This window comes from Fringilla coelebs (genome assembly GCF_963513975.1).
Source record: "Fringilla coelebs genome assembly, chromosome: 3".
Classification (NCBI taxonomy): Eukaryota; Metazoa; Chordata; class Aves; order Passeriformes; family Fringillidae; genus Fringilla; species Fringilla coelebs.
Window position 1 is genome coordinate 1,630,306 of NC_140030.1, and position 16,978 is coordinate 1,647,283.

At 55.2% G+C, this 16,978-nt stretch overlaps 1 protein-coding gene across 1 annotated transcript; it reads right to left on the bottom strand.

Annotated features, from left to right (window-relative positions):
• Positions 1–379: 379 nt before the first annotated feature.
• CLU (clusterin) lies at positions 380–16,771 on the bottom strand (the record flags this gene model as incomplete). Its single annotated transcript, XM_084201645.1, is given in 8 exon segments — positions 380–565; positions 794–1,020; positions 2,879–2,992; positions 4,774–5,188; positions 11,050–11,220; positions 15,220–15,368; positions 16,668–16,707; positions 16,709–16,771. Coding segments are annotated over 8 exon segments (1,365 nt in total).
• Between the last annotated feature and the right edge of the window lie 207 nt (positions 16,772–16,978).

Sequence of the window (16,978 nt, forward strand, 5' to 3'; positions counted from 1 at the left end):
AACCCGGGGGCTCCTGCTGGATCAGATTTGTGAACGGATCCCGATTCCTCAACTCCACAATTCCACACCGACAGAACTGTGGAAAATTCCGAGGCTGTTTTTCCTCCTTTTCCCCCCTCAGGATGATCCCAAAAACTCCGTAGGCAGTTCCAGGGCGTTCAACTCTACCTTTATTTTCCGTTTGGGGCCCCTTGGCGGGTCCTGGCAGCGGGAAGGGTCAGGAGGGGAGAGGTGGCAGCGACGGTGCCAATTCCCCCCGGGAAGGGGGATCCGGAGGGGCGGCAGCATTGCCCGGCTACTCTCTGGGAACGAGGAAAAATTCGGGATGAGCCCGCTGTCATCCCTCGGTGGGGGGAGGTTTGGGAAGGTCCCACGGGACTCACACGGCGTTTTCCTTGAAGTGCTGCAGCGCCTGCTGGGCCACGATCTCCATGAAGCGGGGGTGGTCCCAGGGGACGTCCCCGGGCACGGTCAGCGCCAGCGGCTCCGAGTCGAAGAGCTGCACCGTCACCTGCGTGTCGGGGGGCACCGAGGGATCCTCGGGGTTGGGAGCCTTGGACAGCACCTGCAACGCGGCACCGAGGTCATCCCGTGGGAGAATCCCAGTTTGCGAGGTCGGAGCGGCCGCGGGAGAGCCCCAGGCGGGCCCCTGACCTCGGCTCCCGGCCCGGCATCCGGCGCTGCCAAGAGATTCCCGGCCGGAGCACAAAGGGCTCTTTGTGGCCCTGTCCCACTTTCCAGCTTCCCACCCCCGCTCCCGGCCCCGATCCCGGCCCCGTCCCGCCGGCCTCACCGTGGTGACCTGCAGGAAGCCGTCGGAGCCCATGGAATGGTTGGCCAGGCGGGACACCCAGCCGAACTGGCGGTTCAGCTGGTCCAGCAGGCCGGAGGTGTTGAGCATTTCCTCCTGGAATTCCCGGAGCAGGGAATCGTAGCGGCGCGTGAAGCGCTCGGCCACGCGCACGGCGTCCTCCAGCTGCTCCCGCAGCTCCTGCTGCGAGGGATCCTCCTGCCCGCAGTCTGGGATGGGGTGGGATGGGGTGGGAGGGGGTCAGCACGGCCCCCCAGGGCTTCATCCCACCCCAACCCATCCCGTCCCATCCCATCTCATCCCCCCACACCCCAAAATGCACCCCAAAATCCCCCCGACCCACCCTATGCACCCCAAATTCTGAACTGTGCCCACCATCCCCATCCCCCATTCCCATCCCCATTTGCATTCCCATTCCTGTCCCCATTCCCATCCCAATTCCTGTTCCCATTCCCAGTTTTCCATTCTCATTCCCAGTTTTCCATCTCCTTTCCTGTCCCCATCCTCATCCCTGTTCCCACCCCCATTCCCACCCCCATCCCCATTTCCATTCCCATTTCCCATCCCCGCCCTCATTCCCATTCCTGTCTCCATCCCCTTTCCCATCCCCATCCCCATTCCCATTCCCTTTTCCATCCCATTCCCATCCCCATTCCCATTTCCCATCCCTGCCCTCGTTCCCATTCCTGCCTCCATCCCCGCTTCCATCCCCTTTCCCACCCCCATTCCCATTCCCGTCCCCTTTCCCTTCCCAGTTCCCATCCCTGTCCTCATTCCCATCCCCATTCCCAGTTTTCAATCTCCTTTCCTGTCCCCGTCCCCATTCCCATTCCTGTTCCCATTCCCATTTCCATCCCCATCCACATCCCTGTTCCATCCCTATCCCATTCCCATCCCCATACCCAGTTTTTCATTCCCATTCCCAGTTTTCCATGCCCGTCCCTGTCTTCATTCCTGTCCCCATTCCCATTCCTGTTCCCATTCCCAGTTTTCCATTCCCAGTTTTCCATCTCCTTTCCTGTCCCCATCCTCATCCCTGTTCCCACCCCCATTCCCATCCCCATCCCCATTTCCATTCCAATTTCCCATCCCCGCCCTCATTCCCATTCCTGTCTCCATCCCCTTTCCCATCCCCATTCCTATTCCCTTTTCCATCCCATTCCCATCCCTATCCCCACCTTCACTCCTACCCCCATTCCCAGTTTTCCATTTCCTTTCCCATCCCATTCCCATCCCCATTCCCATTTCCCATCCCTGCCCTCGTTCCCATTCCTGCCTCCATCCCCGCTTCCATCCCCTTTCCCACCCCCATTCCCATTCCCATCCCCTTTCCCACTCCCATTCCCATTCCCCATCCCCATTCCCATCCCCATTCCCATTCCCCATTCCCATCCCCCATTCCCCATTCCCATCCCCCATTCCCATTCCCCATTCCCATCCCCATCCCCATCCCCCATTCCCATTCCCCATTCCCATCCCCATTCCCCATCCCCATCCCCCATTCCCATTCCCCATTCCCATCCCCATTCCCCATTCCCATCCCCCATTCCCATTCCCCGTTCCCATTCCCCATCCCCATCCCCATCCCCATCCCCCATTCCCATTCCCCATTCCCATCCCCATCCCCATTCCCATCCCCCATTCCCCATCCCCATCCCCATTCCCATCCCCATTCCCCATTCCCCATTCCCATCCCCATTCCCCATTCCCACCCCGATTCCCATCCCCATTCCCATTCCCCATTCCCATTCCCATTCCCCATTACCCATTACCCATTCCCCATCCCCATTCCCATTCCCACCCCCATTCCCATCCCCATTCCCATTCCCACCCCCATTCCCATCCCCATTCCCATTCCCATCCCCATTCCCATTCCCATTCCCATTCCCATTCCCATCCCCATTCCCCATCCCCATTCCCATCCCCATTCCCCATTCCCATTCCCCATTCCCATCCCCATTCCCATTCCCATTCCCATTCCCATCCCCATTCCCATTCCCATTCCCATCCCCATTCCCATTCCCATTCCCATCCCCATTCCCATCCCCATTCCCATTCCCGGCTCACCCAGGGCCAGGATCTCCCGGCACTGCTCGCACTCATCCTTCATCCTCAGGCATCCGGCCGAGTTCCGCCGGATCTCCCGGCAAACCATCCGGTCATTGCTGAAATTCCGGGATTCTGCGGGAATTCCGGGCCGGCCTCAGCTCCCCATATCCCCCCCCAGTCCCGGCAGGTCCCCCCAGGTGCCAGAAAAGAGATTTTTCCTTGGAATTCGGGCCCCTCCCGTCCCCAGGGCTGAATTGGCAGACGGTGACGGCACCGGCTGCGACATTCCCAAAAAAAACAAACAGCAAAAAGACATCGGATGCAATCCCAAAAAAAAACAAACACCCAAAAAACATCGGCTGCAATCCCAAAAAAACATCGGCTGCAATCCCAGAAAAACCCAACACTGAAAAAACATCAGCTGCAATCCCCCAAAAAAACCCAAAACCAAAACCAAACACCTGCAACATTCCCCAAAAAACCCACCTGCAACATTCCCAAAAAACCCAAACACCTGTAGCAACTCCCCAAAAACACCGGCAGCATTCCCAGAAAAACCAAACACCTGCAGCATTCCCAAAAAACCCCAACAGCAGCATTCCCAGAAAACCCAAACACCTGCAACATTCCCAAGAAAACCCTTCAGCAGCATTCCCAGAAAAACCAAACACCTGCAGCATTCCCAAGAAAACCCTTCAGCAGCATTCCCAGAAAAACCAAACACCTGCAACATTCCCAAGAAAACCCCGTTCCCATGACGGCAGCGGGATCGAGGTGGGACAACACCCCAAATCCCAGCCCACCACCATCGGAGCTCCTGATTCCCAGGTTTCCATGGGAATTCCCATCAGGGAATCCTCCAAATCCCACAAATTTGCCAAGGATTTTCTGGGAATCTTTGCTCAGAATCTGCCAAATCCCACAAATTTGCAAAGGATTTTCTGGGAATCTTTGCTCAGAATCCTCGAAATCCTACAAATCCCACAAAGTTGCAAAGGATTATCTGGAATTCTTTGCTCAGAATCCTCCAAATCCCACAAAGTCGCCAAGAATTTTCTGGGAATCTTTCCTCAGAATCCCAGAAAGTTGCCAAGGATTTTCTGGAAATCTTTGCTCAAAATCCTCAGAATCCTCCAAATTTGCAAAGGATTTTCTGGGAATCTTTGCTCAGAATCCACCAAATCCTCCAAACCCTCCAAATCCCACAAATTTGCCAAGGATTTTCTGGGAATCTTTGCTCAGAATCCCCAAAATCCTCCAAATCCCCCAAAGCTGCCAAGGATTTTCTGGGAATCTTTCCTCAGAATCCCCAAAATCCTACAAATTTGCCAAGGATTTTCTGGGAATCTTTCCTCAGAATCCACCAAATTCCACAAATCTACAAAGGATTTTCTGGGAATCTTTTTGCAGAATCCTCCAAATCCTCCAAACCCTCCAAATCCCACAAAGTTGCAAAGGATTATGTGGAATTCTTTGCTCAGAATCCTCCAAATCCTCCAAATCCCACAAAGTCGCCAAGGATTTTCTGGGAATCTTTCCTCAGAATCCCAGAAAGTTGCCAAGGATTTTCTGGAAATCTTTGCTCAAAATCCTCAGAATCCTCCAAATTTGCCAAGGATTTTCTGGGAATCTTTGCCCAGAATCCTCAGAATCCTCCAAATTTGCAAAGGATTTTCTGGGAATCTTTCCTCAGAATCCTCCAAATCCCACAAAGCTGCAAAGGATTTTCTGGGAATCTTTGCTCAGAATCCTCCAAATCCTCCAAACCCTCCAAATCCCACAAAGCTACCAAGGATTTTCTGGAAACCTTTCCTCAGAATCCCCGGAACTTTCGATGATTTCCCGCCACTCTTTTCCCCAACCCCCCACAATTCGGGATCCCCACCCGCCATCCCTCTCCCCTTCCCTCCTACCCGTCCCGAACTCTCCGGTCGGATTCTCCCAGCTGCCCTGGGCGTCCTCCAGCATGCGCTGGGTGATCTGGAAGAGCGGCTGGAAGAGCTGCTGGAAGCCGCCGTGGCGCTGCGGGAAGAGCGGGAAGAAGTCCCCGGAGAAGCGGCGGAAGCGGCGCGGGAGGCGCAGCCGCTGCACCGGCGGCAGCGCCTCGCGGAAGCCGCCGAAGGGCGCCTGGAAGAAGGGGTGGAGGCGGCCCTGGACGCGGGAGCTGTCGCGGACGATGTCCTGCACGCCGTCCTCCAGCAGGCCGAAGCGCTCCTCCAGCTCCTGCAGCTGCCGCTCCTGGCGCTCGTCGCGCTCCAGCAGCGAGTCCAGGCGCTCGCCGTCCACCCAGATGGAGACGGGAGAGGAGTGGTTCAGGAATTCCTCCAGCTGGGAATGGGAACGGGGTCAGAGGTTGGGGTCACCATTCCGTGTGGGATCCTGCACTCTGGGAATGGGAACAAACCCGGCCATTCCCAGGATCCCTGGGCCATGTGGGATCCCACACATGAGGCCCTCAGGGAATGGGGTCAGAACCTGGGATCACCATTCCACGTGGGATCCCGCACTCTGGAAATGGGAACAAAACCGGGCCATTCCCAGACTCCTTGTGTGATGTGGGATCCTGCATCTGAGACACTCTGGGACTGGGATCAAAACCTGGCTGTTCCCAAGATCCCTGGGCCATGTGGGATCCTGCACTTGAGACCCTCTGGGAAAGGGGTCAGAATCTGGGATCCCCATTCCATGTGGGATCCTGCAACTGAGACCCACTGAGAATGGGATCAAAACCCAGCCATTCCCAGAATCCCTGTGTGATGTGGGATCCTGCACTCTGGGAATGGAAACAAAACCCTGGCCATTCCCAGGATCCCTGGGCCATGTGGGATCCTGCATCTGAGACACTCTGGGAATGGGGTCAGAACGTGGGATTCCCATTCCATGTGGGATCCTGCACTCTGGGAATGGGATCAAAATCTGGCCATTCCCAAAATCCCTATGTGATGTGGGATCCTGCACCTGAGACCCTCTGGGAATGGGGTCAGAACGTGGGATTCCCATTCCATGTGGGATCCTGCACTCTGGGAATGGGATCAAAATCCGGCCATTCCCAGAATTCCAGTGTGATGTGGGATCCTGCACCTGAGACCTACTAGGAATGGGATCAGAACCTGGGATCCCCATTCCATGTGGGATCCTGCAGCTGAGACCCTCAGGGAATGGGGTCAGAACCTGGGATCCTCATTCCACGTGGGATCCTGCACTCTGGGAAAGGGAACAAAGCCGGGCCATTCCCAGAATCCCTGTGTGATGTGGGATCCTGCACCTGAGACCTGCTGGGAATGGAGTCAGAAGCTGGGATCCCCATTCCATGTGGGATCCTGCACCTGAGACCCTCTGGGAATGTGATCAAAACCTGGCTGTTCCCAAGATCCCAGTGTGATGTGGGATCCTGCACTCTGGGAATGGGATCAAAACCCAGCCATTCCCAGAATCCCTGTGGGATGTGGGATCCTGCACCTGACACCCACTGGGAATGGGATCAGAACCTGGGATCCCCATTCCATGTGGGATCCTGCAACTGAGACCCTCTGGGAATGGGAACAAACCCGGCCATTCCCAGAATCCCTGTGTGATGTGGGATCCTGCAACTGAGACCCTTAGGGAATGGGGTCAGAACCTGGGATCACCATTCCACGTGGGATCCTGCACTCTGGGAATGGGATCAAAACCGGGCCATTCCCAGAATCCCTGTGGGATGGGGGATCCTGCACCTGAGGCCCTCAGGGAATGGGGTCAGAACCTGGGATCCCCATTCCACATGGGATCCCGCACTCTGGGAATGGGATCAAAACCCGGCCATTCCCAGAATTCTAGTGTGATGTGGGATCCTGCACTTGAGACACTCCGGGAATGGGATCAGAACCTGGGATCCCTGGGCCATGTGGGATCCTGCACCTGACACCCTCTGGAAATGGGATCAAAACCCAGCCATTCCCAGGATCCTGCACCTGGAGACCCTCTGGGAATGGGATCAGGGCAGAATCCCCCATTCCCAGGATCCCTGTGCCATGTGGGATCCCACACCTGGAGACCCTCTGGGAATGGGATCAGGGCAGAATCCCCCATCCCCGGGATCCCTGTGGGATCCCTCAGCAGCCAAAGCCCTGGGAATGGGATGAGGCCAAAATCCGGCCCTTCCCGGTATTCCCGTGGGATGTGGGATCCCTCCACACAACAGGAGCGGGGTGAGGCTGAGTTCCCCCTTTTTCCAGTGCCCCTCACCTACCTGGGGTCACTAAGGGAATGGGAACGGGATCAGCCCAAATGTGGGAACAGGATCATCCCAAATCCCCTTTTCCAGTTATCCCTGTGTCCCTCACCTGCCTGGAGTCACTAATGGGAAGGGGGACAGGATCATCCCAAATGTGGGAATGGGATCAGCCCAAATATGGGAACTGGATCATCCCAAATCCCCTTTTCCCATATCCCACTGTCCCTCACCTGCCTGGAGTCATTAACGGGAATGGGATCATCCCAAACGTGGGAATGGGACCATCCCAAATCCCCTTTTCCTGGTATCCCGGTGTCCCTCACCTTCCTGGGGTCACTAAGGGAATGGGATCAGCCCAAATGTGGGAACAGGATCATCCCAAATCCCCTTTTCCAGTTATCCCAGTGTCCCTCACCTGCCTGGGGTCACTAACAGGAATGGGAATGGGATCATCCCAAATGTGGGAACGGGACCATCCCAAATGTGGGAACAGGATCATCCCAAATCCCCTTTTCCAGTTATCCCAGTGCCCCTCACCTGCCTGGAGTCACTAAGGGAATGGGGACAGGATCATCCCAAATGTGGGAGTGGGACCATCCCAAATCCCCTTTTCCTGTATCCCAGTGTCCCTCACCTGCCTGGGGTCACTAATGGGAATGGGAATGGGATCATCCCAAATGTGGGAACAGGATCATCCCAAATATGGGAACAGGATCATCCCAAATCCCCTTTCCCATATCCTACTGTCCCTCACCTGCCTGGAGTCATTAACGGGAATGGGATCATCCCAAATGTGGGAATGGGACCATCCCAAATCCCCTTTTCCTGGTATCCCTGTGTCCCTCACCTTCCTGGGGTCACTAAGGGAATGGGATCATCCCAAATGTGGGAATGGGACCATCCCAAATCCCCTTTTCCTGGTATCCCCATGTCCCTCACTTGCCTGGGGTCACTAATGGGAATGGGATCATCCCAAATGTGGGAATGGGACCATCCCAAATCCCCTTTTCCTGGTATCCCCATGTCCCTCACCTGCCTGGGGTCACTAATGGGAATGGGATCATCCCAAGTGTGGGAATGGGACCATCCCAAATCCCCTTTTCCTGATATTCCCGTGTCCCCCAGCCACTGCCCCTCTGGATAACGGGAATGGGAACAGGTCCATCCCCAATCCCCCCCATTTTCCCATTGTTTCCCCGATGTTTCCCGGTAGTTTCCCGGTATTTCCCCATCATTTCCCAGCTGTTTCCCCATTCTTTCCCGGTATTTCCTCATTATTTCCCCGCTGTTTCCCTGGTGTCTCCTGGTGTTTCCCCATTTTTTCACTGGTGTTTCCCCGGTGTTTCCCGGTGTTTCCCAGTGTTTCCCTGTTGTTTCCCCGTTGTTTTCTGGTTTCTCCCTGCTGTTTCCCCACTATTTCCCCATTTTTTTGTTTCCCCTTTTTTTTCTCCAGTGTTTCCCCGTTGTTTCCCATTTTTTCCCATTGTTTCCCCATTGCTTCCCCATTGTTTCCCATTGTTTCCTGTTCTTTCCCTGTTGTTTTCCCAGTATTTCCCCATTGTTTCCTCGGTGTTTTCCCTGTTGTTTCCCCATTGTTTTCTTGGTATTTCCCTGTTATTTCCCCATTGCTTCTGTGGTATTTCCTCAGTATTTCCCCATTTTTCCCTGGTATTTCCCCACTGTTTCCTCACTGTTGTTTCCTGGTGTCTGTCCATTATTTCCCTGTTCTTTCCCATTGTTTCCTGTTGTTTCCCCAGTATTTCCCCATTATTTCCCTGTTGTTTCCCCATTGTTTCCCCAATGTTTCCCCACTGTTCCCCCATTTTTTTTCCTGGTGTTTCCCCTCTGTTTCCCCTCCGTTTCCTGGTATTTCCTCATTGTTTCCCCAGTATTTCCCTGGTGTTTCCCCATTATTTTCTCAGTATTTCCTCATTGTTTTCCCAGTGTTTCCCCACAGTTTCCCCATTATTTTCTCAGTATTTCCTTGTTTTTTCCCTGCTGTTTCCCTGTATTTCCTCGTTGTTTCCCCACTGTTTCCCCATTATTTTCTCGGTATTTCCTCGTTGTTTCTCTGGTGTTTCCCAGCTTTTCCCCACTGTTTCCCTGTTGTTTCCTGGTCTTCCCCCATTATTTTCTCGGTATTTCCTCGTTGTTCTCCCAGTGTTTCCCTGCTGCTTCCCTGTTCTTTCCCCATTATTTCCCCGGTGTCTCCTGTTGTTTCCCCATGGTTTTCCCAGTGTTTTCTGGTGCTTCCCTGCTGTTTCCCCATTGTTTCCCTACTGTTTCCCCATTTTTTTCCTGGTGTTTCCCCTCTGTTTCCCCATTGTTTCCCCTCCATTTCCTGGTATTTCCTCATTGTTCCCCCAGTATTCCCCTGGTGTTTCCTCACTGTTTCCTGGTGTTTCCCCATTATTTTCTCGGTATTTCCCCATTGTTTCCCCACTGTTTCCCTGTTGTTTCCTGCTGTTTCCCCATTATTTTCTCAGTATTTCCTCGTTGTTTCCCCATTGTTTCCCCACTGCTTCCCTGTTGTTTCCTGCTGTTCCCCCATTATTTTCTCGGTATTTCCTTGTTGTTTCTCCAGTGTTTCCCTGCTGTTTCCTCATTATTTCCCCGGTGTCTCCTGTTGTTTCCCCGCTGTTTCCTTGTTATTTCCCTATTGGTTCCCCATTGTATCCCTACTGTTTCCCCATTTTTTTCCTGGTGTTTCCCCATTATTTCCCCATTGTTTCTCCTCTGTTTCCTGGTATTTCCTCGTTGTTCCCCCAGTGTTTCCCTGCTGTTTCCCTGTATTTCCTCATTGTTTCCTCACTGTTTCCCCATTATTTTCTCGGTATTTCCTCGTTGTTTCCCCAGTATTTCCCTGCTGTTTCCTTGCTGCTTCCTGGTGTCTCCCCATTATTTCCCCATTATTTCCCCCACTGTGTCCCGGTATTTCCTCATTGTTTCCCCACTGTTTCCCCGCTGTTTATCCATTATTTTCTCGATATTTCCCCGCTGTTTCCCTGCTGTTATTTTCTCAGTATTTCCTCATTGTTTCCCCACTGTTTCCCCATTATTTTCTCAGTATTTCCTCGTTGTTTCCCCAGTATTTTCCTGCTGTTTCCTTGCTGCTTCCTGGTGTCTCCCCATTATTTCCCCAATGTTTCCCCAGTATTTCCCCATTGTTTCCCCCACTGTGTCCCAGTATTTCCTCATTGTTTCCCCACTGTTTTCCCACTGTTTATCCATTATTTTCTTGATATTTCCCCACTGTTTCCCTGCTGTTATTTTCTCGATTATTTCCTCATTGTTTCCCCAGTATTTCCCTGCTGTTTCCTCGCTGTTTCCTGGTGTCTCCCCATTATTTCCCCAATGTCTCCCCATTATTTCCCCTTGTTTCCCCCACTGTGTCCCGGTATTTCCTCGTTGTTTCCCCACTGTTTCCCCATTATTTTCTCAGTATTTCCCCGCTGTTTCCCTGCTGTTATTTTCTCGATATTTCCTCCTTGTTTCCCCAGTATTTCCCTGCTGTTTCCTGGTGTGTCCCCATTATTTCCCCATTATTTCCCCCACTGTGTCCCAGTATTTCCTCATTGTTTCCCCACTGTTTTCCTGCTGTTTATCCATTATTTTCTCGGTATTTCCTCTTTATTTCCCCAGTATTTCCCTGCTGTTTCCTCACTGTTTCCTGGTGTCTCCCCATCATTTCCCCAATGTTTCCCCAGTATCTCCTCATTATTTCCCCATTGTTTCCCCCACTGTGTCCCGGTATTTCCTCGTTGTTTCCCCACTGTTTTCCCGCTGTTTCCCCATTATTTTCTTGATATTTCCCCGCTGTTTCCCTGCTGTTATTTTCTCGATTATTTCCTCATTGTTTCCCCAGTATTTCCCTGCTGTTTCCTCACTGTTTCCTGGTGTCTCCCCATTATTTCCCCATTATTTCCCCCACTGTGTCCCGGTATTTCCTGGTCGTTTCCCGGCCGTCGCGGCTCACCTGGCGGCCCACCAGCCCGGCCCCGCTGCGGCAGGTGCGGGAGTAGAAGCGGAGGCAGCGCTGCCGCAGGCAGGGCTTGCAGCTCTCCCACAGCGCCTGCACCGAGGCGTTGCAGCGCTCGCCCCGCGCCGACAGCTCCTGCTCCTTCTGCCGCGCCAGCTGCACCGCTTCCTGCCGGGAATGCCGCCGTCAGCTCCGCCTTCCCAGGGCCCTGGGAGCGGCCGAGGCCCGGCACGGAATTCCCAGGTTTCCGGGACACCCTGATCCCCAGCAGGGCATTCCCAGATTTCCAGGACACCCTGATCCCCAGCAGGGCATTCCCAGGTTTCCGGGACAACCTGATCCCCAGCACGGAATTCCCAGAGTCCCAGGACACCCTGATCCCCAGCACAGCATTCCCAGATTTCCAGGACACCCTGATCCCCAGCACGGCATTCCCAGATTTCCAGGACAACCTGATCCCCAGCAGGGCATTCCCAGATTCCAGAGACACCCCAATCCCCAGCACAGCATTCCCAGAGCCCTGGGACACCCCAACCCCCACACAGCATTCCAAGAGTTCCAGGAAACCCCAACTCCCATCCCACACAGCATTCCCAAAGTTCCAGGATATCCCAGTTCCCACCCAGCATTCCCAGAGTTCCAGGAAACCCCAACTCCCACGTGGCATTCCTAGAGTTCCAGGACACACAATCCCAAGCATTCCCAGAGGACACACAATTCCCAAGCATTCCCAATCCAGGCCTTCCCAGAGTCCTGGGACACGCCAATCCCTGACACGGCATTCTCAGATTCCCAGGAGCCGCTGATTCCCAGCACAGCATTCCCAGAGTCCTGGGACACAGAGATCCCCAGCGTGGCATTCCCAGAGCCCCGGGACACCCCAACTTCCATACAGCATTCCCAGAGTCCCAGGACACAGCAATCCCTGGCACGGCATTCCCAGAGTCCCAGGACACCCCAATTCCTGCAGGGCATTCCCAGGATAACCATCCCCATTCCCAGGGCCACACTGACCCCTGACAGACACAGCATCCCCCATTCCCAGGACATCCAATCCCTGAACAGCAATCCTTGTTTCGGGATAACAATCCCTGACACAGCATTCCCTGTTCCCGGCACATCCAACTCCTGGCACAGCAATCCCTGCTCCCGGGATAACAATCCCTGTTCCCAGGATAACAATCCCTGACACAGCAATCCCTGTTCCTGGGATAACAATCCCTGTTCCCGGGACATCCAATCCCTGACACAGCAATCCCTGCTCCGAGGATAACAATCCCTATTCCCAGGATAACAATCCCCGTTCCCGGGATAACAATCCCTGCTCCTGGGACAACAATCCCTGAACAGCAATCCCTGTTCCGGGATAACAATCCCTGTTCCCAGGATAACAATCCCTGACACAGCAATCCCTGTTCCCGGGATAACAATCCCTGCTCCTGGGATAACAATCCCTATTCCCGGGATAACAATCCCCGTTCCCAGGATAACAATCCCTGCCCCTGGGATAACAATCCCCGTTCCCAGGATAACAATCCCTGAACAGCAATCCCTATTTCCAGGATAACAATCCCTGTTCCTGGGATGACAATCCCTGTTCCTGGGACACCCTGACCCCTGACACAGAAATCCCTGCTCCCAGGATAACAATGCCTTCTCCCGGAACATCCAATCCTTGGCACAGCAATCCCTGTTCCTGGAACATCCAATCCCTGACACAGCAATCCCTGTTCCCGGCACATCCAATCCCTGGCACAGCAATCCCTGTTCCCAGAATAACAATCCCCGTTCCTGGGACACCCCGATCACTGACACAGCAATCCCTGCTCCAGGATAACAGTCCCTGTTCCTGGAACATCCAATCCCTGACACAGCAATCCCTGTTCCCAGAATGGCATCCCCCATTCCCAGGACATCCAACCCCTGACACAGCAATCCCTGTTCCCAGGATAACAATCCCTAACACAGCATTCCATGACACAGCAATCCCTGTTCCGGGATAACAATCCCTGACACAGCAATCCCTGTTCCGGGATAACAATCCCTGACACAGCAATCCCTGTTCCCGGCACATCCAATCCCTGACACAGCAATCCCCGTTCCCGGGATAACAATCCCCGTTCCTGGGACACCCTGATCACTGACACAGCAATCCCTGTTCCAGGATGACAATCCCTGTTCCTGGAACATCCAATCCCTGACACAGCAATCCCTGTTCCCAGAATGGCATCCCCCATTCCCAGGACATCCAAGCCCTGACACAGCAATCCCTGCTCCCAGGATAACAATCCCTAACACAGCATTCCATGACACAGCAATCCCTGTTCCCGGGACATGCTGATCCTCTGGGATGACACCCCCCACTCCCAGGACACTCTGATCCTCCATCCTCCAACCCTGACGCAGCATTCCCAGTTCCCAGGACAGCATTCCCCATTCTGGGGACACTCTGGTCCTCCATCCTCCAACCCTGCCGCAGCATTCCCTGTTCCCAGGACAGCATTCCCCATCCCTGGGACACTCCAGCCCCTGACACAATCCCTGTTCCCAGGAAATCCAGTCCCCGACAGAGGATTCCCCTTTCCCGGGATGGCATTCCCTGTTCCCAGGACACCGACCCCTGACACAGCATTCCCAGTCTCTCGGGACATTCCAGGATCCAGGACACCCCATTCCCAGGACAGCATCCCCCATTCCTGGGATGGCATTCCCCATTCCCAGTCCATCCCGTTCCCAGTCCACCCCATTCCCGGCCCATCCCCATCCCATTCCCATCCCCACTCCCATCCTGATCCCATCCCATTCCCATGCTGTTCCCATTCCCATCCCCATCCCAATCTCATTCCCGGACCATCCCGATCCCAATCCCATCCTATTTCCATTCCCATCCCATTCCTGTTTCCATCCCCAAGGCAATCCCATCCCGTTCCTGATCCCAATCCCATTTCCGTCCCCCAATCCCATTCCCACCTCCCCTTCCCGCGCTGTGCCTGCTGCAGGGAGCGCGGCAGCTCCTGGTGCCCGCGGTCACTGCGCTCATTCCTGTTCCCATTCCCAATCCCATTACTGTCCTCATTCCCATCCCCAATCCCATTCCCAATCCCATTCCCATTCCCAATCCCGTCCCCAATCCCAATCCCAATCCCAAACCTCCTTGCCGCGCTGTGCCTGCTGCAGGGAGCGCAGCAGCTCCCGGTGCCTGCGGTCGCTGCGCTCACTCCCATTGCTGATCCCATCCCGTTCCCAATCCCAATCCCAATCCCAAATCCCAAATCCCAATCCCAAATCCCAATCCCATTCCCACCTCCTTGCCGCGCTGTGCCTGCTGCAGGGAGCGCAGCAGTTCCCGGTGCCCGCGGTCGCTGCGCCCCACTGCCATTGCTGATCCCATCCCGTTTCCAATCCCATCCCGTTCCCAATCCCAATCCCAAATCCCCAATCCCCAATCCCAATCCCAATCCCAATCCCAATCCCAATCCCAATCCTGATCCCACACCTCCTTGCCGCGCTGTGCCTGCTGCAGGGAGCGCAGCAGCTCCCGGTGCCCGCGGTCGCTGCGCTCACTCCTGTTCCCGTTCCCGTTCCCAATCCCGTTCCCAATCCCTGATCCTGATCCCAATCCCAAATCCCAAATCCCAAATCCCAATCCCACACCTCCTTCCCGCGCTGTGCCTGCTGCAGGGAGCGCAGCAGCTCCCGGTGCCCGCGGTCGCTGCGCTCACTCCCATTGCTGATCCCATCCCGTTCCCATTCCCATTCCCGTTCCCATTCCTGTCCCCATTCCCTGATCCCAATCCCTGATCCCAAATCCCAAATCCCAAATCCCAATCCCACACCTCCTTGCCGCGCTGTGCCTGCTGCAGGGAGCGCAGCAGCTCCCGGTGCCCGTGGTCGCTGCGCTCACTCCCATTGCTGATCCCATCCCGTTCCCATTCCCATTCCCGTTCCCATTCCTGTCCCCATTCCCTGATCCCAATCCCTGATCCCAAATCCCAAATCCCAAATCCCAATCCCATTCCCACCTCCTTTCCGCGCTGTGCCTGCTGCAGGGAGCGCAGCAGCTCCCGGTGCCCGCGGTCGCTGCGCTCATTCCTGTTCCCATTCCCGTTCCCAATCCCAATCCCAATCCCAAATCCCAAATCCCAATCCCAAATCCCGATCCCACACCTCCTTGCCGCGCTGTGCCTGCTGCAGGGAGCGCAGCAGCTCCCGGTGCCCGCGGTCGCTGCGCTCCACCAGCGCCCGCATCCTGCGCACGCCCTGCAGCGCCCGCTCCAGCTCCGCGTCCACCACGCGGCTGCCGGCCGCCGACAGCTCTGCGGAAACGGGGCAGGAATTGGGGCAAAAAGGGGGGAAAAGGGGAAAAACGGGGGGGAAAGGGGAGGGAAAAGTGGGGGGGGGGAAAATTGAGGAAAAATCGGGGGGAAATTGGGTAAAAATCGGGGGAATATGGGGGAAAATCGTGGGGAAATTGGGAGGAAAATTGGGGGAAAGTGGGGGGAAATTGGGGGAAAGTGGGGGGAAAGTGGGGGGAATTGGGGGAAAATTGGGGGAAAGTGGGGGGGAAATTGGGGGAAATTGGGGGGAAATCGGGGGGAAATTGAGAGGAAATTGGGGGAAATGTCCAGGGGAAATTGGGGGGAAATTGGGGGGAAATTGGGGGAAAGTGGGGGGAAATTGGGGGAAAGTGGGGGGAAAGTGGGGGGAATTGGGAGGAAAATTGGGGGAAAGTGGGGGGAAATTGGGGGGGAAATTGGGGGGAAAAGTGGGAGGAAATTGGGGGAAATTGGGGGGAAATCGGGGGGAAATTGAGAGGAAATTGGGGGAAATGTCCAGGGGAAATTGGGGGGAAATTGGGGGGGAAATTGGGAGGGGAAATTGGGGGGGGAATTGGGAGGAAATTGGGAAATTGGGGGAAATTGGGGGAAATTGGGGGGAAATTGGGGGAAATTGGGGGGAAATTGGGGGGAAATCGGGGGAAAATCGGGGGAAAATCGGGAGGAAAATTGGGGGGAATTGGGGGGAAATTAGGGGGGAAATTGGGGGGGAAATTGGAGGGGAAATCGGGGGGGAAAGAGGGGGGAAAATTGGGGGAAATTGGGGGGAAATTGGGGAAAATTGGGGGGAAATTGGGGGAAATTGGGGAGGAAATCGGGGGGAAAAGAGGGGGGAAAAGAGGGGGGAAATTGGGGGAAATTGGGGGGAAATTGGGGGAAATTGGGGGGGAAATTGGGGGGGAAATTGGGGGGGAAATTGGGAGGGGAAATTGGGGGAAAGTGGGGGGGAAATTGGGGGGGAAATTGGGGGGAAAATTGGGGGAAATTGGGGGGGAAATTGGGGGGGAAATTGGGGGAAATTGGGGGAAAATTGGGGAAAATTGGGGGAAAATGACCCCCCCCCACTCCCTGAACCCCCCAAAATTAAAGCCTGTGACCCCCCCATCATCCCCAACCCCCCAAAATGAGATCCCGTGACTCCCCCTCCCCAAACCCCCCCAAATTTAACCCCACCCCCAAATTTAACCCCAAACCCCCCAAATTTAACCCCAAACCCCCCAAATTTAACCCAAACCCCCCAAATTTAACCCCAAACCCCCCAAATTTGCCCCTCCTCACCTCGGAGCTCCTCCGGGGGCAGCAGCGCCAGCGCCCCCCCCCCAGGCCAGGAGCGCCAGCAGGGACAGGGACAGCGACAGGGACAGCGACAGCGACAGCGCCATGGCCTGGGGGAGGGGACAGTGATTGGGACAGGGACAGGGGACAGGGACAGCCCCATGGCCTGGGGACAGGGACAGGGTCAGGGGACAGGGACAAGGACAGGGACAGGGGCATGGCCTGGGGACAGTGACAGGGTCAGGGGACAGGGACAGGGACAGCGCCATGGCCTGGGGACAGGGACAGGGTCAGGGGACAGCGACAGGGACAGC